Consider the following 24,786-nt stretch of genomic DNA (forward strand, 5'->3'; position numbering starts at 1 on the left):
CAGGAGGGGGAGACGAGTCCCGCGGGGGTAACTCGTTGTGGGCCCTCCTGTCACCCAGGATCGGGGAGATACGCCCTCTTAGGGACGTGGGACGTGGCGAAGGGACAGCTAGGGCACACGTGCCCTTCTCATTAACCGACTGAGCCCAATGCAAGCAGAGAGTGGGCTGGTTTTCTGGAGACGCGGTAGGCGTGCTGACAGGTTTCAGGCCCTCACGCTGGCCTCGATTTCACTTGGAAGGCTTGTACTTGTCACCGCTCCGAGGAAAATGAGAATTTGGGTCGCAGCCCAGGGGCGCGGTGACCAGCTCGCCGGGGACCACCCCCAGGGTTGCTGCGGGTGGAGACGCAGTCCCAGATCCAGAGCCCCGGGGCACGATTCCCGGGAGGAAACAGAGCCCAGGGACTGTGTGGCCCAGTGTGGGTCAGAAGGGATGAGAGAGTGTGTCAACAGGTCAGTGAACCACGAAAAGGGGAGAGAAGTGACCCCAAAAGAAAAAGAAAATCCAGCCCTCTTTCAGGGACGGCTGGGGGGCGCTTTTCGAAAAATGTACCACCTTGATACCTCCCTGGGACGATGCTTTATCAGCCAGTCCACCCCCAAGTTAGGCAGAAACTCCAAAGGTTACAGTTAGGTCTGCAAACCCCTGTGTCCCAACTCTTAGAGGTAAAGCTGATGCTGAAGAGAGGGCCCCTTGTGCAAACTGGCAGGCCAGGGCTCACGCTAGACTGATGGCCTTTGCTGCCAGCCAGGCCTGGCAACCTCAGGACAGCCCAAGGGGGCCGAGGCAGCCTAACCGTCCACCTCGAGGGAAAGCCAGGGAGGGGGAAGGCTTCAGATGTACGTCAGCCGGCACTGGGCCTGCAAGCGCCAGAAAGAGCCCCTGGTCCCCGCCCAGTCGGCACACCAACAGGTCGTTGGAGATGGGACTGTCCCCAGTCCCGAAGGGGAAGGGGACTCTCGCGCCTGAGATGGCCACGCTGAGCGACTGAGGCAGCCAGGGGGACCCCCCCCCCCCGCCGCCACCATGAGAAGTCCACCTCTATCGAGCCCCAGGGTGGCCCATGATGTGGCAGGTGAGAAAATTAATGTTTCAGCGGATGCAGGAGCCACGTACTCTGTTCTGATTTCTCATGCTGGGACATCCTTCTTCCACAAGCTGCGCCGTGACCAGTAGTGATGGAAAACCCACACCCGTGACCTCACGGGGCCCCTCACGTGATGCTTTGAACAGATTTTGAGCTCACACCCCTTTTTAGTTGTGCCTGAGTGTCCTACCCCCACCACTGGGGAAAGACCTCCTGGGCCCCCTCGGGGCCATAATGGGTTAGGAGGCCCCGAGCAGCCCCTCATCTTGACTCTAAGACCAGCTGGAGAATGTGTGCCCACTGCCAGCCGTGTTCTACAAGCCACGAACCCTGCGTAGGACACGGGAGTCCCTCGGAAGGCTGGAAAAATGTCCAGCCTGTAAAATATAGCCTTAGTCCAGAAGTCAGCTCTCCCAACGAAAGCCACTCTGCCACCAAGTTGGAGACAAAAATGATTTACACCCTTAGTGGATAAATTCTTGAAACATGGCCCCTTGGTGCCCAGTCAGTCTCTGGGCAAGACCCCTATGCTGCCAGGTGTTCAGCCAACTGGGGACATCGGATGGTGCAAGACCTCAGCACCGAAAGTGATGCTGGATCCCCATGCACCCTCGTGGCCAATCCTTGTAGGGTGTCCAGGTTGCTGGAGACGCCACGTGGTCTGTGTGCTTGACCTCAAAGCTGCTTCCTTTTGCATCCCAGTTCATCCCTCAGCTCAGTGTCTGCTCGTCTCCAAGTGGACCAGCCCTCCTCGGGCCAAACGCAGCAATACCTGAACGGTGTTGCCACTGGGCCTTCGGAGACAGCCCGCTGTGTTCGCCCAGGCCCCAGGAAAGTTTATTTCCCCTCCCAAGGCGGCGATGGTTCATCATTCGAATATTTACTGAGCACCTGCCGTCTGCCAAGTCCTAGAGCCCCAGTGGGCAACTAAGCAGGTGACGGGGAAGGTGGACCACGTGACGATGGGCAGCCTGAGGAGGGACGGGCGGACGGGCTGTCCCTGGCTCAGAGAGGGGCCGGGGCCGACCTCGCCCCACCCCCCCAGGATCCAAGGAGGTGAGGAGAGGGCTCCTGGAGGTCACCTCGGCCAGCGGGCAGGTTCCCCAGTGGGGAAACTGAGGCCCAAGTCAAGCAGTGGCCCAGCGACAGCCGGGGTCAGAGCCAGGTCCCTCTCCTGCGCACGCCTGGGCTGGTCGGCTGGGGGCTCTCTGCCCTTGTCACCCCGCGCCCTCCTCTGCCCAGGAAGGGATCCTGCCCAAGGCCTGGCCTGGGCACCGGTCCGCCCCCTCCCTGGGCCTCAGCTTGCCTCCTGGGGGACGAGAGACGCCCTGTCCTAAGCAATCTGGGGGCTTCTCATCCAAGAACTGAGCAGGACTGAGGGGACCCAGGTCGTGGAGCGGGACACTCGTCCAGGGCTGCAATTCCAGAAGTCCCAAGTCCTGCTCTTCTCCCTGACCCTGGAGAAGCACGGGGTGGGCCCTGTTTCTCTGGCCCAGGACCCTCCGTGAGCACACGCACTGACAGCGCAGAAGCCCAGCTCTGACCCGGGGGACGGGGACACGCGGGCCTCACTCACCCTCTCCGACGGCGGCCTTGGCCTCCTCCGGACCTGCTTTCTCCCAGACGACCGAGGCGCTCACGGCCACTCTCCGGACCTTGCCACCGCCGCTGCCTCCGGAAGACCCCGTGAGACCCCTCCCTGTCGGGGCCGGCTCCTCAGCGGCCACCTCCACCGGGCCCTCCATGACCCTCAGTGGCCTCAGCGCCGGGGGCGGGACATGCCGGGCTGGCCCCTGCAGAGAGAGCAGAGTGCAGCGGTCAGCAGTGACAGCCTCTCCGGGAAGACGGTCGGCGGGAGCCCGCAGAGATGCTGCCACCAGAGGTGGGGTCAAGGGGTGACAGCGCCTCCTATTTGCCGGGGGGCCTCTGAGCACCCTGCAAGGGCTCGCTCACCAGCCACGCCCTCTCCAAGCTGCCCAAGTCCCCTGGGACAGGCACGTGGCAGACACACCCCAACGTCTGCTCCCCGTTGGAAGTCCCTGTAGCAGGTGGGGTGTCCTTCTTTTTTTCTTTTTCTTTTTGGCCGCTCCCCTGCGTCTGGAGTTCCCGGGCCAGGGATCAGATCAGAGCCACAGTTGTGACCTATGTCACAGCGGCAGCAGTGCCAGACCCTGAACCCACTGCACCGGGCTGGGGAATGAACCTGCGTCCTGGCGCTGCAGAGACGCCACTGATCCTGCTGAGCCACAGTGAGAACTCCAGGGGGCCCATTCCTGCTCATCAACAGACCCCTGGGCAACACAGGCGCATAAAGGCAGTGTGGGAACAGGGCACAGGGCAGTGTCCTTTCGGGACGACCCTGGGACCGTGGTTTAGGGATAAGCCCACCACGTGTCCCACCCAGCAAGGGCTGGAGTCGGCCCACCCCCACCCCCACCCCCAGAGAGCGCATCTCCTGAGAAGCCCATCCCGTTCTGCTTCCCGGGGCTCAGTGGGGCTGGGGCTCCAGCCTGGGAGTCCCAGGAGATCCCGCTGCTCCTTCAGACGGGAAGAGGCCTGAGCCTCAGCAGTGTCCCCGGAAGGAACACCGTGCAGTTTTACAGGAAATGGGTCAGGTCCCAGGCGGCCCGGGAGGGACGGGAGCCGGGGCCGTGGGCAGGCAAAGAGGAACTGGCCACTGCTCCCCACATCCGGGGCGCCCTCGGGCCTTCCCCCAGGAGCCGGTCCTTGTGCACCCCTCCTTCCTGGGGTCAGAGGTGAGGGAGGGCCTTTGTGACGGGACAGACGGTGCTCATGGGGTGAAGGCTTTGTCACCGATGCAAGGACACGGGACAGAGTCCGCCTCGGTCACGGGGGACAGGGAGAGTGGGCACAGCCTGGGCAGACCCCCGTTGCAGCCACGAGATTGGTGTCAACCGTGTCCCTCTCAGCTTCCACCTGGGACACAGGGAGGAGGAGGCATGGCAGAGGCGGGGGGCAAGATCGAGGCCCGGAAGCCCGTGCAAATCAGCCCTCACTTCAGGTCTCACTGTTCCCTGAGGCTGAGCTGCGAGGTTTCAACCCCAAACCCAGAGGCGGCCAGCACGTTTGCCTCTGCACCAAGCAGCTCACACGGGGAGACAGCAGAGCCCCCTCTGAGCCCACTTCCTGGGGACAAAACTGCACACTGAAAAGCAGGGCTGGCCTCGAGCCCCCCACTTTTCCAGCGGCACTGGGCGCAGGGGGCCAGCGGCAGAGTCAGATCCTCCTTCCAGGCTCCCGGCCTGAGAACCAGAGACGGACCCAGGACGGTCCCAGGATGGTGGCGCATCTCCACAGGCCCCCAGAGGGCCTCAGACACGAGCATCTGCCACCACCTGCAGGTACCAGGTGCCTCAGAGAAGCAGTTCACTGCAGCTGGCGGGGAGAGCAAGCCCCCCATTTTACAGATGAGGAAACCGGGGGACCCCCCCACACACACACACCCCATACATGCCCACAGTCCTTATTTTTTTTTTAACGACTCCAAAACCATAAACAATTCTAATTTATTTCCATTTCCAACACCTTTGGCATTGGGGCCATTACAAACCACATGAATTCCCTAGCTTGCACGTGAGAATAATCCATGGTCTGAATTAAATGACTATAAACATGAGTGTGCAGAATCCTCCGCCTAAGAATGAAATAGTAAATCAGCAGTCAGCCCGTGAGCTTTGCACAGACACCTTACAGCTTGCCTCTCAGATATGGTTTTAATGCCATGGCGACTCATGGCCATAGAGCTTTTATAATGATTCGACTTAATAAAATATTTCTTTGCAGAAAGAAACAATTTCCCCCAAACTAGAAAAAAACTGTTTTTAAAGCACTTTTTTCACATTCCAATGTTACACTCGACTCCACCGCTGTAGAAGTTTATGAGACGGGACCTTTACATTTCCCTGAGTTTCAGGATTGTTCTTGAAACGATGCTCTGCCAGAAAGTCACCAGCACCCCCGAGTCTGACCTCACAGCCGGCATTCAGACCCTGCGTACATGCTGGTGCCACGGAGCTCATCAAAGGGTTCTCGAGGGAAGAGCCTGGGCCTCCAGCAATTCTTATTCTTCTCTTTTGACTTCCTCTAGTTGTCAATTCTCACTTCTTAAACCAAAATAACTTCCAGCTGCCCGGAAGAAGCAAAGCGAGAGAAGAAACAGAGAAAGAAGGAAGGTGAAGTTCCTGTTGTGGCTCAGTGGTTAAAGAACCCGACTAGGATCCGTGAGGTTGCAGGTTCGATCCCCGGCCTTGCTCAGTGGGTTAAGGATACAGCATTGCCGTGAGCTGTGGTGTAGGTCGCAGATGTGGCTCAGATCCGGCGTTGCTGTGGCTCTGGCGTAGGCTGGTAGCTGTAGCTCTGATTTGTCCCCTAGCCTGGGAACCTCCGTATGCCGTGGGTTCAGCCCTAAAAAGAGAGAAAGACAAAAAACAAAAGAAGGAGGAAGAAAGGATGGAGGGAGGGAGGAAGGAGGAAGCCCAAGGTCTTTATTGTAAAAGGCAAAGAGGGAGCTCCCGCTGTGGCTCAGAACCCGACATGGTGTCCCTAGGGATGTGGGTTCCATCCCTGGCCTTGCTCAGTGGGTTAAGCATCTGGCGTTGTCATGAGCTGTGGTGTGGGTCGCAGACACTACTCAGATTTGGTGTGGCTGTGGCTGTGGTGTAGGCCGGCGGCTACAGCTCCGATTAGACCCCTAGCCTGGAAACCTCCATATGCTGAGAGTACAGCCCTAAAGAGACAAAAATAATAATGATGATAAAAATAAAAAATAAAAGGCAAACAGACACAGAAGCTCGCACCCCAACCGCCAGCTCCTGATGGCCATGCTCCTGCCTCCGGGAGCTTCCTCCCAGGTGAGGCTTCCCAGTGCTGCCCCCAAGCTTCCAAGCCTCCCTCAAAGGCATTCAGTGTGGGGTGAGGAATGTCTCACCCAGATGGGGGAGCCAGGGTGGGCAGGGGCAGGGGTGCCGCCTGGGCCCTCACCCCTTGAGGGACACTGTCCCCGGGGTGCTGGGCTCGACCTTGAGCTGGCTCCACTGGGGGCTGGGCCCCTACACCTTCCTCATCACCTCTGCCCACAGGATGGGGGTGGGGGTGGGCCCCACACTCTAAAGTCTTTGTTTGTTTCCACAAACTCTGCGGACGCCTCCCCACCTGGTGGCCCGCTCTGCCCAGGGCGGCAGGCCTGCTGGGACTGAGGGTCTGGATACAAGCGGGGCAGTGTGGGTTCCGCGTGGCCAGTCCTGGGAAGGGAAGGGAGGGTCCCCTAAGCCCCGGGCGGGGAGGAAAGGGAGCCGGACAGCCAGGAAGGCCCCCGGGGGGAGGCAGGAACCCTGAGTGACAGGGAGGCACGTGGAGAGAATGGGGAGGGGGCAGCCCTCCACACAACGACAGCACGTCCAGGGCAGAGCCGAGGGGCAGCCTGAGGCCTGCGACCATCCCCAGGGATCAGCACTGGAGAAGCGTGGGCACCTCTGAAAGGCACACAGCTGGGCAGCGCAGAGAGAGGACGAGGCCCAGACCCCAGACTCCGAACCTCTCCATCGTGGGGGAGGAGGCCCAGCCCTCCCTTTCTGCCCCCCATCGCTCCTCCTGTGTTGCTGGGCGGGCGCTCGGCACGGGGCTGGGGGCTTGGCCTGTGACCCACCCGGCTCCCCGTGCTCAGAGGTCCGAGCCCTGCACCTGATGCTCCCAGCCCAGCCACTCACTCCACCCTTTCATCCCCAAAGCCTCTGCGCATGAGCCCGGCGGGTGGCCCCAGAGGTCACGCGTGTGGTACCAGCTCAGACAGTGCTCAGGGAGCTGACTCACCTCCCGGCAACCTTGGGACCCTCGGTCCACAGGGGCTTCGCCAGGGCCCCTGCCCCTCGGACCCTCCATTCCTCCCATCCGAACGTGAGAGACCCCGGGCAGGGGTGGTGAAGGCCTGCGTCCCAAGCTCGCTTGGGCCCGTTTTCTCCGGAACCAGCGTTCCTTGTGTGATGGATTTAACGCCAAAGTCAGAAAGGCCAGGTTTCTGGCAGGAACCACCCGGTCCCCCTTTGCCGGCCTCCATCCCTATCAGCCCCGTGACACGGAGAAAACGGGCTGACGCGGCCTGTCTGCTCCTCCCCGGGCACCGACACGGCCTGTGCAGCCAGGGGCCCGCAAGGCTTGTGGAGGCGGCAGCCCGAAGCGGTGAAGTGGCCTCGGGGAGCCCCATCCATGCCCACTGCTCAGGTGTGACCCGCTCCCCGTCCCCCAACCACCCCTGAGGGCGAGGGCCAGGTCCTGGGGGTGGGTGGGGCATGGAAGCCCCTGACCCCAAGGCCCCCCGGGGCCCCTGGCGCCCTTCTAGGCAACCCCCGCCCCAGGGAGGAGGGAGCAGGCTGGAGAAGGCTCGTTTTGCAGAGGGAGGAGCAGTGAGGACCGGCGGGTTAAATGTCCAGGGTTGTTTCAAGCCCCGGGGCCTCGTACTTCCTGTTCCCTCGTCCCCAGGGGCTGTCCCCGCCCTTGTCACGCTCCAAGACCCCCTGGCACGTCTCAGGATGCAGCTCCATCTGTCCAGCCCTCCCAGCCCCCAGCCACACCGGGGTCTCTTTCCTTCCCCTCCTTATTCTGGAAGCAGCGCTCCCTGCACCTGTCATCAGGGCACCGGGGCCTGGCCAGGATGGGCGCTGGGACCAGGAAGCACGGGCCTCGAGGCCAGGCCACTATCCCCTAGTGCCGCTCTTCCGAGGCACATCAGTATGCTTGCATCCATGGTCCGGCCCGGGTCCCGTTTGTGGGGTCTCTGGCCCCCATCCCAGGCCTCACCCTCCCCTCGCTGCAGCCAGAGCGGCTGCCTCCCCCGCCCCCCGGCCTCTGAGTCAGGACTGGCCCCTTGGCACATGCGTCCCAGGCCCACGGGCCTGCCCGCAGCAGCTCGGAGACAGTTTCCTGAGAAAAGGGAAGGCTTCAGGCCTCAGGGGACTTCCCACCTGCTCAGCAAGGGGCTTGCTCACCAGGCAGGGCTGCCGGTGACAGCAGTAAACCCTGGGGTTTCTAGTCACAGCTAGCCTGCAGGACGCAGGGGGCTCTGTGTCCTCCAGAGTGTCCCTCTCTGCTGGGTCCTGAAATGGTCTTGCTCAGTGGGGCAGCCTGCAGGCTCCCCATCCTGGCTGCAGATCGGCGCCCAGACGGCAGGCCAGCGGGTGTCCGAGTGCCCGGGGGCAGCCCGGCGGAGACCCAGAGACGCTGCTCCTCTCCGGCCTTTTTCCTCTGCTCTGCTCACCGAAGCGCTGCCTCGTGGATCAGCCACAGGCCCGGAGCCCAGCCAGCACCCAGCCCCAGGGCACAGGCGTTCACACCAGAACACGGAGACCAGAGGGCAGTGGGCGGAAGGCCTCCCAGGCCCCGGGTTACCCCCCGGGGAAGGAGAGTGAAGACACCCCTCCAGGAGGTGGGGGGGGGGGAGGGCGGGCTCCGGCTTACAGCCGGCGTTTAATAAATGATGGCTGGGGAGGGAGGAGGGGTGGGGGCGGTCTGGCCAGAGCTGTCTCTGGAGCCGTCCTGAATGCAGACCTCGGCCACCTGGCCAAGCAGCACGTCTTGAGGGTCGTGGTGGCCCACTGTCCTGAGGTGACACGTGCCAGGTTACCCTCAGATTCCTGTCCACCAGGAACCTCAGAAGTGACCTAATTTGGAAATAGGGTCTTTGTGGATGACCGGGGCTGGGGGCCTGCTGGCCTGGAGGAGGGATGAGACACACAACCCCGGGATACCCGCAGCCGCCAGGAGCCCAAGGACCTTCCCCAGGAGCCCCTGGGGGCAGCCCCGCCCACTCCAGGGTTGTCAGGGCAGCCCCGGACTGTGGGGGACCCCGGGGTCCCCACGCCTTGATGTTCTCTGCTGTGAGGTGGTTGTTTTGCGAGGGGACGAAGGGCCCTCAGGCAGCAGACGTGGGTGACTCTGCCCAGCAGGGCTATGTCCACACGGAGCCCTGAGCCCGTGTGACTGAGCCCATTTCACAGAAGGGCCGTCAAGCCTCAGTGAGCAGCTGCGCTGACTCCGCCCAGCTGGGGGCCCTGGTGGGATTGGGGCCCAGGTGGGTCCGAGTTCCGCCCACGACACGCACCCTTAAGCCTGGCACACCCCACCCAGGCCCCCACCCTGCCTCCATCTGCCAGTTCAGCTGCAACCCACATGCCCTCCAGGGTTGGGGATCACACCCCAAGCGACCGCAACACCAGCTCCCCCAGCGTCACTTTGCCATCTGTCATCTTTCGGAAACCCCCTCAGATGGGGCTTGGGGATCGAGGAGGGGTCACTGCAGGCGGGGGACGGGGTCCGTGCTCTTCTGGGACCACACGCCCAGGCCAGGACCTGGTGCTAAAAGGCCTGGGTCTGGGTCTCCCCTAGAAATTTCGGGTTGGGGCCCCTGGCCAAGTCGCTCGTTCCATTTGTTGATGGAGAGGCGGCCCCTGGGTGGTGACCTCAGAGTGGCCGGGTCACAGCTATAGCGACACCCTGGGCTGGACACTCATGGTGTCTGCCTGAGGGGGTGACAGCCCGGGGTGGGGGCCCACTTGAGGCCCCCTGGATCTGGAATCCTGCTTGCTGGCGACATCCCCGCATCCTGACCAGACCCTCGGGACACCCTGGCTGGGAGCCCTCCTGAAGGTGGGGTCAAGGGAGACCAGGGGAGCGGCAGTGCCATCAGTCCCGTCACAGGCCAGCTCCCGGAGCTCCAGCCGGTCCCCTGACCCGTGCCTTCAGCCTTCAGGCCTCCCAGACTCCAGTTCTGCTCTCTCCGATCCCAAAAGGCCAGAGAAGTCCCCAAGAAACTGAAAGGCGACAGACGACTCTGATCCAACCTTGCCAAGACCCAGCTCAGCAGACAAGCCTGCTCGCAGCCCTCGCCCGCCCGTCCAGTGCCCCATACCTGTGCTCAGCTCCTCAGGCCGCCCCCGGGCCACCAGCTGCAGGACCCCGGGCACCAGGTGGCTGTTTCTGACCCTGGTCTCCGCCGGCCAGGGGCAGCGGCCGCCCACAGCCCGCTGACGGCACCGCAGCCGCCCCCGCCCCTGCTTCCTGCCCCACTTCCTCCCTGCGCCCAGGCCGCTGGCGGGAGGCAGGCCCCACGCTGCTGCACCGCCTCTGAGGGCTGGTTGATCATTAGCTCCGTCCTGGGCCCGCTCCAGGCCCCGTCCCGCCTGCCCACGGCCGGGCACCCAGACTCGGAGGTGGAGGCCGGGCCACCCAGGCTCCCGCCCCAGCCTCTGGGATTGGGGAAGCCCAGGAGCTGCCTTGCCAACCTCAGCTCGGCTCTCTCTTCCTCTTCCACTTACTGTACACACACACACACACACACACACACACACACACACACGCATGCACAGACCTGTGGGCCGCTCCCTCCCGCTGCTCCAGCCCGTTTCAACGGAGACACACACAGGGACAGACGGGGGCTGCCCACCGGTGCTCCTTCCCGCTCTGCCTTCCCGCTGGCTCCAGAACCCACGTGGGCTGGAGAGCAGGAATCTCCGCCCCGCTTGCGGAGCCAGAACTGAGGCTCCTGTTTCTGGAACAAGAAGCAGGAACTGAACCGGGGTGGGTGCCACCTGCGCTCAGGCCCTCACCAAGGCAGGGCTCGGGATCTGGCCCCTGGCCCCAGCCCAGACCCGTGAATGAAGACCGGGAGGCCACCTTGCTGTCCCGTGCTTGCGATAGGCTGGGCTGTCACACATGGCCCGGCTGAATGACCGGGAGCCATTGCCGAGTTAAGTGGTAATACGCCTGTTTGTATTACAGACAGGGAAACTGAGGCTCGGGAGAGGCTGTGGTCTGCCCCAGGCCAGTGACAAGCAGAAGATGAGCCCAGAACCAGGCCAGACAATCGCTAAATCTCCTGGGCCCTGGCTTCTAACTGTGGCACTGCTGACATTCCAGGCAATCTCTTATAGGGGGGCTGCCATGTGCACTGCCTCTGCCAACTGGATGCCAACCACGGCTGTGACAACCAAACACCTCTCCAGACCCTTGTCCCCAGGCTGAGCACCCCTCTCGGCCGAGCTATTTCTGGGTGACGCCCTGCCTTTCTCTGATCAGCCCCCTGCATTACGCACAGCTGCCCCCCCAGACACAAACTCCCCTCCCCTCCCAGTGGGCCGGAGCCCAGGCGGCTGGAGGGCCGTGGTCACCTCACACAAGCAAGGTCCCCATCGAGGGCCAGCGATGGGACCAAGCCCCTCACCAGGCGGCACTAGCCACTCGCCCACACATCAAGGGGGCCCAGCAGCTCGCGGGCAGAACCAGAACCAGCTCCCCACACCCCAGCTGGCCAGGTCTTCCCTTGCACACCAACTTGCTCGGTGACGACGGGGCAGGAATCTGAGGCTCCCGGTGGCCAAATCCTGCTGAGTAACGGCAGGATTTCTCCCCACCCCATGGGTCCAGGGACCCAGGCGGCCCCAGAGCAGAGAGGCAGCTGCTCCTGCCAGCAGCTCTGCTTTCCCACCGGGGTGTGGCCGCCCCCGCTCTGTCTGGGCCGCCCCTCTGTGGAGTGACCCCAGCAGTCTCTCCTGCAGGGGAGCTGCACTGGTCCCTGTGTCGTGGTGCCGCCCGGACAGATACCGCAGGCTGGGCGATTCCAAACAGCAGGTTTATTCTCTCTCGGTCTGGAGGCCAGAGCCTAAATCCGGGTGACACGGGGCCAGACGCCCTGAGGCACAGGTGTTCCTGGGCTTGGGGACGCATCGCCTGGACCCCCGCCTCTGTTGTCACGCAGTCCCCTCTCTGCGTGTCTCCTCTTCTCTCCTTTATAAGGACACATTGCACTTAGGGCCCGTGGATAAGCCAGCACCGTCCCGTCTTGAGATCCTTACATGAACTGCATCGGACCCCTTCTCCAAACCAGGGTGACTTCAGAGGTCCTGGCGGAGACACCTATGGGGGCCACCCTCCATCCTCCCTCCCAGAGCATTGGACGCCCGGGAGTACCATCCTGGGTGCCCGCCTGCCTGCCCACGGTGCCCTCCCCCCAGGCTACCCATCCCCCACCACGGCCTCAGCGACCTGCCATCCTTCCAGGTCCACGTCCTCCGCCCATCACTCAGGTCCAGTCCAGACGGGTCCTCGCCCACCCTCTTTCTCACGACACGCGCCTCTCCACCTCCCCGGCCCCTCCACTCTGGTCCAGCCCAGTGGGAGGGTCCTCTGTCCAGCTCCCCCCACCTCCCCCTGGGTCCTTCCCCCAACTCTGGCAAGGTCCCCACTGCTGGCCATAGCACTCGGGAAGCTGGGGTTTCCTTGCACCTGCCGCTGCTGGGACCACCCTCCTGCCCCCCATCCACGCCCCCCTTTGCCCTGCACCCCATCATACACCCTGTGGAAGCCCCTCAGATGGCCCTCATCCACCCTCCCCGCCCCCCGCCACTGCCTTTTGACGCCCCATCTTGTTCAGAAGGCAAAGCCCCGGACCCATCATCTCCAACACAGGCCACTCTGTCAGGGTCGGAGCCCGGCAGGCCAGCAGCATCCTGTCCACGACACCGCCCTGAAGACCAGCACTGCTGGGCCGGTCATGGACCTCGGAAAGTCCTCAGTGGGTGGGGGGCTATTCTGGGGTCTTGCTCTGGCCATCACAGGGATTAAACTGGATGCAGGAATTCTCCCACAGACCACACGGCACAACTAACTGTACTGGGAAGCCGAGTCCAGTGCCCAACTTGCCCCTGAGGCCTCTGCCAAGAGCTGGGGATGGCGCTCCCAGAAAGCGGAGAAGGGGCAATGTGTTGGCAAGGCCAGCACTTCCGCTGTCCCCTGGCCCGGGCACCCTGCTGCCACTGGGGAGAAAGACGGGGCTTCCCTCTCCACCCACAGTGTGCCCTGGGCCCCAGGTCTCCAGCCAGCTCCCTGGATCTCCACACTGCTCAGAACCTTCTACGTGCTTCTTCTCCCTTTGTTTTTCTGGAAAGAGTATGGGTTTTTTTTTTTTTTTTGGCTTTTTAGGGTTGCACCCACGGCATAGGGAGGTTCCCAGGTTAGGGGTCTAATCGGAGCTGTCACTGCCGGCCTACACCACAGCCACAGCAACACGGGATCCGAGCTGTGTCTACAACCTACACCGCAGCTTGCGGCAACACCAGATCCTTAACCCACTGAGCAAGGCCAGGGATCGAACCCGCATCCTCATGGCTCCTAGTCGGATTTTTTTCCTCTGCGCCACGACGGGAACTCCCTGGAAATAACGCGAAAAGAGGCCCCAGCCAGGCTCCACATCCATAAAAGGGTCCGGATACGTTTCCTTTCCTGGCCATTGTCCCTGCTGAGGCCCAAGACCCCGTATCCTGTTTTTCTCTGCAGCTGTGTTCTTGGCCCAAGGCCAGGGGGGTTTCCAAGAGCCTCCCCCACTGTGCCCAGCATTCTTCAACTCTGCACCGAGCACCCCAACTTCAGAGCGTACCCCCACTCTGAGAGGGCACCCAATTAGCCTTCCAGAGGAAGAACAGGAGACCTCGGGTCTGGGGCTTTCCCAGCAGGGGTCCCTCCTGGAGGCTGGGGGACCGGGCAGCCCCACACAGCCCTGCTTGCAAGAGTCTGGCTTAAACCCCAGCCTAGGAGTTCCTGCTCCGGCTCGGTGGTTACGAACCCGACTGGTGTCCATGAGGACACGGGTTCGATCCCTGACCTCACTCAGTGGGTTAAGGATCCGGCATTGCCATGAGCTGTGGTGTAGGTCGCAGATGCAGCTTGGATCCCATGTTGCTGTGGCTGTGGTGTAGGCCGAAAGCAACAGCTCCAATGTGACCCCTAGCCTGGGAACTTCCCAGGTGCGGCCCTAAAAATACAATACAATACATAAAATAAACCCCAGCCCCGCCTTTGGGTGCCTCTGAGGGGACGGTCCCTCCCTGGGCCTCAATCCCCCCCTTGAAATGGTGGCCTTGGGCACAGAGGTCTCCAAGCCCCCTCCCAGCTCCGCAGCTCTGATCCCCGCAGGGCTGAGGTCAAATCCAATGACCACTTTTCAGATCCAGGGACTGCACCTCCCAGTGCATCTCCTCCTTCCCACTGGACAGAATAGTGAGGGGCCTTTGGGGAGGGGGTCTTCCCCAGGTGATGCCAGGCAGATGCCAGGGCCTCCCGGGGCCAAGGCGGACCCCTGACCCTCTGGTGTGAGCAAAGCTAGAGGATAGTCCGTGCCCCGCCTTCCCACCAGCAGCCCAGCTGCTGCTTAACCATCTCCGAGGGTCTTAGGAGGCCCCCTCCCACCTTCGGCCCAGCTGTGCTCTGCCATTGCAGGTGGAGTTTCCCGCTGAGCCCCCAGGCCAGCTCCCAGCTGACCTCTGGACCACAGACCCTGGCCCCAGGCTGCAATCCAGAGCTGGGGGACAGGGGCCGAGGGTGCCTTGCCTTCTGCCCTCTGCTTTTTTTTTAAATTTGCTTTTTAGGGCCTCACTTGCAGCATTTGGAGGTTCCCAGGCTAGGGGTCCAATCGGAGCTGCAGCCGCCCACCCACACCACAGCCACAGCAACGCGGGGTCCAAGCCACCTCTGCGACTTACACCACAGCTCATGGCCGTATCCTTAACCCGCTGAGTGAGGCCAGGAATCGAACCCTCATGGATCCTCATGGATCCTAGTCAGGTTTGTAACCCACTCAGCCACAATGGGAACTCCCTGCCCTCTGCTTATTTTTTATTTTTTAGCTCACGGGGGCAAATGGCAACTCTGTGGTCCTACACAGACAAAAGGCAGTTTCTCATTTGTCCTGTCACCCTAGAGCCCTTCCGATCCTCCGGGACTCGGAGGCGCTGTGTCAGCACAGTCTCAGGCAGGAAAGGCGACCTGGCCCAGCTCCCAGGCCCAGCTGGGATCCCCTGGACATCCTCCCTGGAGCGTGGCCCGGCCTCCAGCTGGACACCCCCCCAACCCCCTGCTTGAAATTTCTCCTCGCTTTGGGGCTCAGAGCCGCCGCTGCAGCCAGCCATCTGGGCACCCCCACCCCACTTCTGCCTTCAGGTCCTCACGCCCAAGGGGCTCAGAGCAGTGGGAGTTACAGATTTGGGAGCAGACTGGGATGGAGCAGCAGCCACGGAGGAAAACCTGGAGAGGCAGGCAAAGAGCGCGAAACTGAGGAAGTCTTCCTGGAGGCGGAGGCTCCTAGGCAGCGTCTCGGAGGAAAGGGAATTAGGCCAAGAGAGGGTGTCAAGGTCTTCCCGGGAACAGGGCCAGGGCGCAGAGCACCTAAGCCTGGCCTGCGCTAGGAATGCAGCTGGCTGGGCCTCCCGCAGCCTCCTCCTCCCTCGGGCTGCAGAGGCAGGAGGCCGTCACACGCTCGCCCTGAGGGTTCATCTACAACAACAGGCCACGAATCCCAGGAATGCAGAGGCTGGGGAAGGGGTGGGGGGACAGGACTTCTCCCCTCCAGGTCACTCCAGCCGCCCTGGGCAGGAGAAGCCAACTGTCCAGCTGTTTCCAGAGCAAGGCAGCCGCTGCTTTCCGTAAAGCGACAGGCTGCAAATAGGTTTGGATTTTTGGGCCGTCCTGAGAGCCTCCGCCAGGACCCTGCTGCGACATACAGCCTGAAACAGGCTTGGGTGATAAATGAGTGGTAAAACCTTATTTACAAAACAGGGGCGGGATTTGGCCCTGGGCATGGGCCCTGCTCTGGGGAATGGGGCGGGGTGGAAATTCTAGGAAAAGCCTCTCAGGATCTCTCCCCGGTGCAGGAAGGAGTCAGCACAAAGGCGTCCCACCACCCTGGAAGTGGGATGCATAGCCTTCACCAGTAGGACACCATCCAAGCAGGGAGTGGGGGGAGCCGGCTTAGGCACCGGCAGCCTAGAAGGGCAGCAGGGAGCAGAAGGCTGAAGACAGTCTGTGCCTGATGCTGGCTCAGGATACGGGAAGCCAGGCCCCCCTCCCTCCTCCCACTGGGCAGGACTGTAACTGCACATGCAGAGTTCAATTGCCAAGGATTACCGAGAACCAACTCTTAAAGCACTCCCAATAAAGACAGGTGAAAGGGAGTTTCCTGTGGCTCAGCAGGGTTAAGGACCTGGCCTTGTCCCTGCTGTGGGGCAGGTTCAGTCCCTGGCCTAGGAATTTCTGCATGCCATGGGTGTGGCCAAAAAGGGGGCTGGGGGACAAGTGATTGGGCAGCCAGGTTGCAACGTCTCAGGTCCTTTAGGCTTAAAAACACGGGAACAGAGACTTGGGAGGAGAAAGCCCCTCCCAAGGTCACAGGAAGGAGTGACCCAGTGTTCACAGGGTCCACACCAGGCACACCTGTCACCATTCCCAGCCTCTGGTTCCACATCTGTAAGAAGCAGATGTGACGGGCTAAAGCAATCTCAGACAGACACACCTTTCTTTCTGAGATTGGCCCTGCATTCCTGAGCCGCTCCCGGGGGCCAAGGAGCAACCGGCCTGAGACGCCCTTCCTGCTGATTCCTTTGCATACCCAGCTCTGAGGACAGGGGCAGCCTGGGAGGCTGGCATCCACTGGCAGCTGCTGGCCACGCCAGGAGGGCTAGGACAGTGCCCGCGCTCAGGAGGGCTGTTTGTTGTTTCTGGCCTCAGCAGCTGCGACCAGCCCAGATCAAAGATGGGCAGAGCTTTCGGCTCCCTGGGATTTCAGGAATTGCTCTTTGCAAAACAAGGCTATCGGGACCAAACAGGCTTTCCAGTTGACGGATGCCCCCTCCCCCCCCGGGCTGGGTTGAAGGTCTGTAGGAAGCAGTCAGCAGTTCCCGTGGACCAAAGACCCCACCCCCACCAGCCACGGCCCTGGCCTGTCCGGCTCTGGCCAGGCAGGTGTCACCCTCGGCCCAGGAATTGCTGACTCTGCAAGCTGGCCAGACTCCTCCGCCCTCAGAAACGGGCGTTCCCTTGTCAACACACCCAATCGCACTTGGGCCCTCCGAGAAAGCTGGTGGGAAAGGATAGAGGCTCACAGCCTACGTGGGAGCAAGGCCCGGGCCGGTACGCCTCCTCGTCACATCCTCAGTGGGGCCCCACAGTACCCGCCAGTTCCAAGCAGGCCCCTCCTTCAAAATGAGGCACAATGGAGTTCCCACGGTGGCTCAGTGGTAATGAACCTGACTAGTACCCAGAAGGACACAGGTTCGATCCCTGACCTTGCTCAGTGGGTTAAGGATCCGGTGGTGTTGTGAGCTGTGGTATAGGCCAGGGGCTATAGCTCCAACTCAGCCCCTAGCCTGGGAACTTCCATATGCAGCGTTGCAGCCAAAAAAAAAAAAGGTGGGGGGACAAGTTTCTGAGTGGCCATGTAGCTGGCAGTGTCCCTGTCTGAGAGGTTCCTCCCATCACAGGACAGGCTGCCCCGGTCCCCCAGGGATCCCAGAGGAAAGGGGACTAGGAGGTCTAGCCGTGGGCTTCATGGCTGCTGTCTTCCCTGGAAGCCTGGGGAAGTCACCCAGCTTACTCATGGGACCCCAGGACACTCCAGCCCCACAGGCCCTCGCTCCCCACAGCACCAGCATTCCTGAAGCAGGGCGTGGAAACACTGCTGGAATTCTGGACATTCTCTGACCAAGTCTCTCGAGGTCGGTCTTGAACTTGGCTCTGCAAACATTAACCTGGCCCCCGCACACACCTCCCAAAGGCCTCGGGGGAGCCAGAGTGCTCCCAGCCAAGACTCCGCTCCCTGGAAAGGGGCCCAGGTCACTGCAGGAGGGCGGGGAAGGAGGGCCCGGGGGAATCTCTGCAGGAACCCCTTCCCCGCGTCGCTCTCAGCTGTGCCAGGATGGCGCGTGGGTGATGCTGGCTCAGGGGGTGCAGCCCCACCTCCTTTATTTGGCTACTTGCCATCTCTGCTCCCTTCCCAGGAAACCTCCAGAGGCTTCTGCCCCGGCCTTCGCACTCCCCACTTACAGAAACTGCCCTCAGCCGGCCACCAGCACCTTCCATGATGCTAAATGCGATGCCTCTCACTGGCCCCTCAGCGGCCCCTCTTCGGCCCAGCCGACCCCACCCCCCACCGGCCCATCGGCCACACGGCTCTGGGCTCTGTCTACACCCGCCCTCAGGTGTGAGCATCGCCCCACCCCGACTGGGCCTTCCGCTCGGCGGGGTGCTGGATCGCTTCCCCCCATTGCCTGCCCCCCACGCCTCCTTCCCCAGAACCTCAGTAATACGGCACCACTTCCCCGCACCTGTCACACCTGGCGATCCCATTCCCTGATGGTTGGCGCCCCGGGGCTCCCTGACCCCACTGTGCCCCCCACACCCTACGTCAGCATGTCCTCTTCCTGGGCACCCTCTCCTCCAGGCTGTGACCTCAACTCTTGTCTGTCCCCTGAAAGTCCCCGCATTGTCTCCTTGTGAGGCCTTGCTAACGCAGTCAAGACTGCCCTTCTCCATCCCCAAGGCCCTGAGCGCGTCTGCACTGCAACTGGGGTCTCCGCCCAGGCTGCCCCAGGTTAACCCTCAAGGACCCTCGAGGGCACCGGCAAGCAGTCTGCAAGTGTTTGTTAAGTGACTAACAAACAGCCGTCTCAACCTGAACCCATGTTCCCAGACCCCGCCTGCCCCAGACACGCAGAAGGGGCAGCCCCCGGGTTACCGCCTCGAACCGGGCAGAGCCGTACCAGGCGCTGACCCCTCTCCTCCTGCCCCATTTCTGGTCATCCGCCTTTTCTTCCTGGCTCTTGGGGTGGCAGCTGGGGGTAGGGACCCTCTCAGGTCACACCCATGGGGCCATTGTAGACTCAGAGCAGCAGCCCACAGCAGGTGGACTCCACACCTGTGCCCTTCACGGGCCTGGCCACCTAGCTGTAGTTTCACAGGCCACGTCATGGGGGGCATGGCTGGGGACCCACCCACTTGGTACCAGCCCAGGTGTGAGCCCGGTGTCTCCCGTCACTGCGCAGGTGGGCATGGCCTGCAGGTGCCTCCCCTCAAAGCCCTCCTGCCCTCACAAAGGGCAGCTTTGTGGTCCTGGCTCCTCACAGGCCAGTCCTGCCCGCAGCACACTCACCCCGTACAGTGTGAGCTGAGGTGGCCAAGAGCAGATTCTGCCCAGGCCTGAACCCGTGAGCACTTTGCCACTCTATCCTGGGTTGTCTGCCCAGACCCAGCACCCACCTGGCAGGGGAGCCTGCAAAGGAGAGCGATGACTACAGCCGATGGGGACGGGACCTGGCTGTTGGCAGCACTGCCCAGCCACAGCCTTGCCAGCCCCACCCTGCGCCGGGCCCAGTGCCGGACCCTGGGGACCTGGGTGAATCAGATGGCCCTGCCCGATGGAGCACTCGGCCTAGAGGTACAGACAGCAAGGAAACAGAGGGAGCAACTGTGACATGGGGACAGCAGAGAGGTCAGGCCACCACACAGCCCCAGGGATGCCTGGAGATGGTCAGGGGGCTGCCTGAGGAGGGGCTGCAAGCCAGGCCTGGGCATGCGAGACGCATTCTCTGGCAGGAAATGCACACGATGAGCCTGGAGCACCTTGCAGGGTCAGGAAGTAAAAAGTGGGATGGATGGAAGGCTGGCTGGATGGATGGATGGGTGGATGGATGGATGGATGGATAGATAGATAGATGGAGAGCTAATAAACTGATTGACTCACACACACAATGATGAGACTTGTCAAAGGGACACAGGGGCTGACTGAAGAGCTCCCGATGGCCAAATCGCAGAAAATCTGAGCAATAAAATAAAGCCTTATTGGATTGTAACCTCAGATATAAAATAGCCCCAAGTTCACAGTGATTGAAGCAGAAGGCTCATAACTCAGTGAAGGAGGAAGAGATGAACCCGCCGCCGCGGAATTCCCAGTAGGTTTTGTAGTTACCCTGCCCTCCTGGAGGGGCTCCCACACCCCCTGCCCCAGGGGTGCCGCAGGAGGACTGCAGGGAAGAGGAGGGGAGGGTAATTTCACAGGGGAGCTTCAGCCAGGGGATCACGGCCAACACGGACAGGGAGAGGCCGTGTCAGGAGCGGGTGTCCTTAATGGGCTGAGATGAGAAGAGGGCTTTGCCCACGAGGCCTTCCTCCCTGAGCCCGCACCCCCAGAATCACCATGAGAAGAACTTCGGACTCGGATTGAGTGGCTGCTGGGTGGGGTGAAGGGTGAGATTAACTGGCGTGGCAGTCAAGGAAGGCTGCTTGGAGGTAGTGATATTTGCGCAGGGCCTTGAAGGACAGGTGGGTGTCAGAGCAAGCAAGGCAGAAGTGCCAACACAAGCAAAGAGGCAGAGAGCAGGGCCAGATCAGCTGGGAGGTGGGAAGGGAGGTGACAGCCATGGCAAGAAGGACCGGCCCAGCCAGCCCCTGCGGTCTGACCAGGAAGAGAGAGGAACGAGCCCGTGAGGGCACCGAGTGACAGGATGGGGTGACAGGCCACACCTGGGCAACAGTGACCAAAGGAGGACAAAGGCCCTCCAGGCTGGGGGCCCTGGTGATGAACTCAGGGACCAGGAGGGTGGGGAGCGGGCTCATGGGAGGTCGGTTGGGCTCCTCTCAAAGTGGAGGGCTGGTTGCTGTCTAATCATGAACTGAGGGAGAGGCAGGCGAGGCCCCAGGGTTTCCCGACACGGGAAACACACATCCCTGCCAGAGGGGCAGGGACCCAGGGGGGCCAGGAGAGGCCCGGGACCACCCCCACCCCTGCCTCCGGGTCTCCCATCATCACCCCCCACACACACGCTGGGCCAGGCAGCAGGAAGACGGGAGCAGTCCACACAACAACACATTCACCCGTTTCTCACGGGAGGGCGTGGCTCAAGCTGCTCCAGGACCCAAATGCCTCCTTTGCTCCCTGGGCTGCCTGGCAAACTCTTACGCATCCTACCAAACCCTGCTTGACCATCACTTCCTCTGGGAGCCCTCCCAGATTTCTCCCACTCTGGGAGGGGTCAGAAGAGGGGCATGAATTGCATCTTCCTCTGCCCCCTGCCTCCTGTGGGCACCGACCCTCCCACTGCCTCCCCCTCCCCCTTGGTGCTCTTGGAATCTTCCATTCTTTCTGGTGCCTTCATCCGAGCCAGCCACAATGCAGACTCTAACCTGACGCCGGCTCAGGGTGGGTGCTCTGCCGACGTCTCATTGGCTTTTACCCTGATTCCAGATTGGCCTCTTGCTAACAGGGTGGCTTGGGTGAGTTATTTAACCTCTCTCAAGCTCCGTCGTTCTATCCATGAAATGTGGCAATAGTCCGATGTAGGAGATGGAGCCGAGGTTTCAGATGGGAGCGTGGGTGGCCGTGACTCTTGGAGAGAAATTCTGGGTGACACATGGACGGAGCCAGCAGGCCCTCAGGCTCTGGGCTCAGGTCTGAGCCCAGGCAGATGCAGACAGAGACTCTAGTCCCTTCCTCCGACCTCCCCTTTTGTTTCTTTTTAGAGCTGCACCTGCAGCATATGGAGGTTCCCAGGCTAGGGGTTAAGTCGGAGCTAGAGCTGCCAGCCTACACCACAGCCACAGCAACGTGGAATCCAAGCCATGTCTGCGACCTACACCACAGCTCACAGCAACCCTGGATCCTTAACCCACTGAGCAAGGCCAGGGATCAAACCCGCAACCTCATGGATATTAGTCAGGTTCGTTACTGCTGAAAAACAACAGGAACTCCTAGTTCCTCCACTTTTTTTAAGTAGCTCTTCCTCTTTTGCTGTTTTGTTGGGGTTTTTTTTTTTTTAACAAAAACCTTTCAATGTAAAATAGTTTAAATTTACAGAAAAGTTGTGACGACAATGCAGCGCATCCCATTTACCCACAGCCACTTTCTCCCATCACGGGCATCTTCTGCTATGATGGGTAGATTTGTCACAAGTGACGGGTCACACCCACGCATACAGAAGTTCCCCGGCCAGGGATGGAACCCGCGCCACAGCAGTGACTGAGCCACAGCGGCAACAGTGCCAGATCCCACTGCACCACCAGGTGTATCTACATGGATAGGCACACACGTGAGTGTGCACATAGTGTGTATTTATACACAGGTTTGTACACGCATATATAACCCCATGCTCCGTCAGCCGAGAGGTCTTAAAAGGCAGCAGCGGGCACGCCCACGGCGGACAGATCTTGGTTCCTAAGACCAAGCCCCAGAAAGGACTCAGGACCCTCGGAGAAATGGGAAGACTCTGGGGTGGGACACACGTGCTGGCCGACCCGTGGCAGAGAAGGAAGGACGTGCATGAATGGACCAGGGAGGGAGGGAAGGAACGAATGAGTGAGAGAATGAATGCATGAGGGGAGGAGGGAGTGAAATCCCCCAGTGATGGGGTGTCAGAGGGACACGGGGCCACCGGGAAGGGCTCCCAGGCGCCAAAGCCGGGAGAACTTGGACAACCAAACCCATCAGCGTTAGATCATAACCGCCACCCCTGTCTGTCACGAGACACAATCAGATACCGCCTAGCGGAGGGACGTTTTGCAAAACACCCAACCAAATTTCAAAAAAAAAAAAAAAAAAAAAATCAAATCAGCGCCCAAGGCTCTGCTCCAAGGATGTGCGGGATGGGCGGGGCTTAGGACTCTGCGCTGGATTTGCGATGGTTGTGGTAAATCTAGACCTGTTCTTTTTTTTTCTCTTTTCTTTTCCCCTTGGCTGCCCCACGGGCATATGGGCTTGCTGAGCCAGGGATCAGATCAGAGCCAGTGTTTCGACCAACACGGGCTCCTTTAATCCATTGTGCTGGGCTGGGGTGGAACCTGCCTCCTGGGGCTGCCCCAGTGGGAACTCCCTAAGCCTCAAAGTGTTCTTAAAAAATCAAATCTGTGATTTGATTTGATTTTGTCTTTTTAGGGTCACACCCGCAGCATATGGAAGTTGCCAGGCTAGGGGTCGAATGGAAGCTGTGGCCACTGGCCTACACCACAGCCTCATCAACGCCAGATCCAAGCCACGTCTGTGACCTACAGCTCACGGCAACACAGGACCCTTAACCCACTGAGCGAGGCCAGGGATCAAACCCTCATCCTCATGGGTACTCGTCAGATTTGTCTCCACTGAGCCACGACTGGAGCCCTAAATCCATTTTTGTTTTTTTAGAGGCCCAGTAAAGCGGAACAGCTGGTCGTGAGGAGAGAACAATTAAAGCGCAAAGACACCGAGGGGACTTGGTGGGAGGGGGACGTCCCGGGCCCAAGTGCTGTGTGGCCTTGGGCCAGCTCAGGAGCCTCTCTGTGCCACGCCTCCCTCAGCTGCACTGGGGGGTAGGGGGGGTGCAGAGGGGCCGAGCCTGGCTCCCCTTGCCGTCCCGAGGCGCTGGGACACCTGTGATGGGCCTTTGGAGGAGACCCCAGTTCCAGCCGCCTGATCTCAGGCTGCTTGTGCCCCTTCTGTGAATCGGGCGTGAGGACAGGCCCCTCCTCGTCAGCTGAGAGTCCCCTGAACAAAACCCTGCCTGGGGCCACAGTCCCCATGGGGGCGGAGGAGGGGGGCCAGGCTCGCGGCTGAGGGTCAGAGGTGCAAGGCCTCGCCGGGGCCACACGGCCGCCCCCCCACCCCCTCGGTCTGTGCAGAAATGCACGGTACCCGGGGGACCTTCAGCGCCCCCACCTCTGCCCCGTCTCTCTCTCTGTCCCCGTCACCCCTTCCCCATTCAAAACACTCTCAGGCCCGACACAGAGGGAAAGAGGGGCTGGCCCCAGGGTGGTGGGGACTCTGGCGCCTGGGAGGTTGGGATGGGGGCCGGGTGAGGAGGGCTGCAGAGACACCCCCCACCCCCGCGCTGATGTCCACGGAGGACAGGACAGCCTTGGGGGCAAGGGGATGCCAGGCCCCCACCCCCACGCCCAGGCCTCCTCCTGCTCCCCAGGGCCAGCTGCAGCTGCTGACCCCCCGTGGACACTGCTGGGCCCCAGCTCAAACGCTCTCATTTTGCAGACGGACCAACAGAGGCTCAGCGGGCGGTCACTTACTCGCAGGCCGGGGGCTCAGTCAGGATCGGAAGCATGGAGGCTGTGGTCCCCCGGCCCTCACCAGCCCTCCCCTCCCCCCACCTGCGGAGCGGCAGCTTCCGGTCACAACTGCCACCTGGACAAGGTCCAGTTTCACCACCGCTTCTCCTCCTTAGCCACCCGAACGCTACCCTCTGTCCATGCACCCCACCCCCTGGCTTCACCTGTCCAACAGGTGAGCCTCAGCGTGGGGCTGGGGATGCCGCACAGGGACAGCTCCTTCTGGGGCAGAGCCACCCGGGCTCTGGAACGTACCTGCCAAGGGAGGGACGGAGGGAGGTTCCCAGGGCCCTGCGCCAGCTGCTGCCACCACTGTCACCGGGTCCCGGCCTTTCAGGCTGGTCCTGGCATGCAATGCCTGTGCAGGGCGGGAAGGACGCATCTTCAGCCAGCCAGCCCCCAAGGCTCCAATCAGGAGGCCTGAGAAGTCAGCCTGAGGCCAAGCCACCCTGCCTGGCCGGCCGGTCTCCTCGGAGACCCTCCTCCTCCTTATCTGCCATCAGAAGTCAGCCATCCCGGCTGAGCTGGCGGGGAGGGGCTGCCGGCCTGGGAGGAGCAGGAGCCCGGCGCCCAGACTGGGCCTGTGAGCCGGGGGACGTGGGGACACCCAGCGACAGACACCACTGCCGTGGTCCCCGTGCCTGAGAGAGGAAGGAGGCTGGTCCTTGGACGGCCGCCAGGGCCACCCCTTAGCTGGGCTGAGGAGAGCCGGCCGCTCTTGCTGGGGCCGGTTTCTGCAGCTGGGAGCTCAGCAAATATTCGCTGAGCGACCGCTGTGCGCTGT

At 61.6% G+C, this 24,786-nt stretch overlaps 1 protein-coding gene across 26 annotated transcripts in view; it reads right to left on the reverse strand.

Moving 5' to 3' along the window:
* Positions 1-24,786, reverse strand: part of SH3TC1 (SH3 domain and tetratricopeptide repeats 1) — a 52,195-nt gene extending 27,409 nt beyond the window's left edge. For 8 of the 26 annotated variants that reach the window (XR_014813578.1, XM_084973809.1, XM_084973792.1 and 5 more), the window contains exons 1-2: positions 10,468-10,578; positions 2,665-2,881 (exon numbers count right to left, since the gene is read on the reverse strand). Coding sequence is in view for 13 of the 26 variants with exons in the window: in XM_084973792.1 (XP_084829918.1) it covers positions 2,665-2,833 (169 nt within the window). In the remaining 13 variants the exon portion in view is untranslated. Of the gene's footprint in view, positions 1-2,664; positions 2,882-10,008; positions 10,092-10,467; positions 10,579-12,140; positions 12,221-24,257 lie in introns of those variants that run through there. The other 18 variants (XM_084973813.1, XM_084973807.1, XM_084973791.1 and 15 more) reach the window with 7 other exon arrangements.

This window comes from Sus scrofa, chromosome 8, assembly GCF_054392235.1.
Source record: "Sus scrofa isolate SSC_HxYL_T2T_F1_AM1 chromosome 8, Sscrofa_HxYL_maternal_Yorkshire_Landrace_v2.0, whole genome shotgun sequence".
In the NCBI taxonomy this organism is placed as follows: Eukaryota; Metazoa; Chordata; class Mammalia; order Artiodactyla; family Suidae; genus Sus; species Sus scrofa.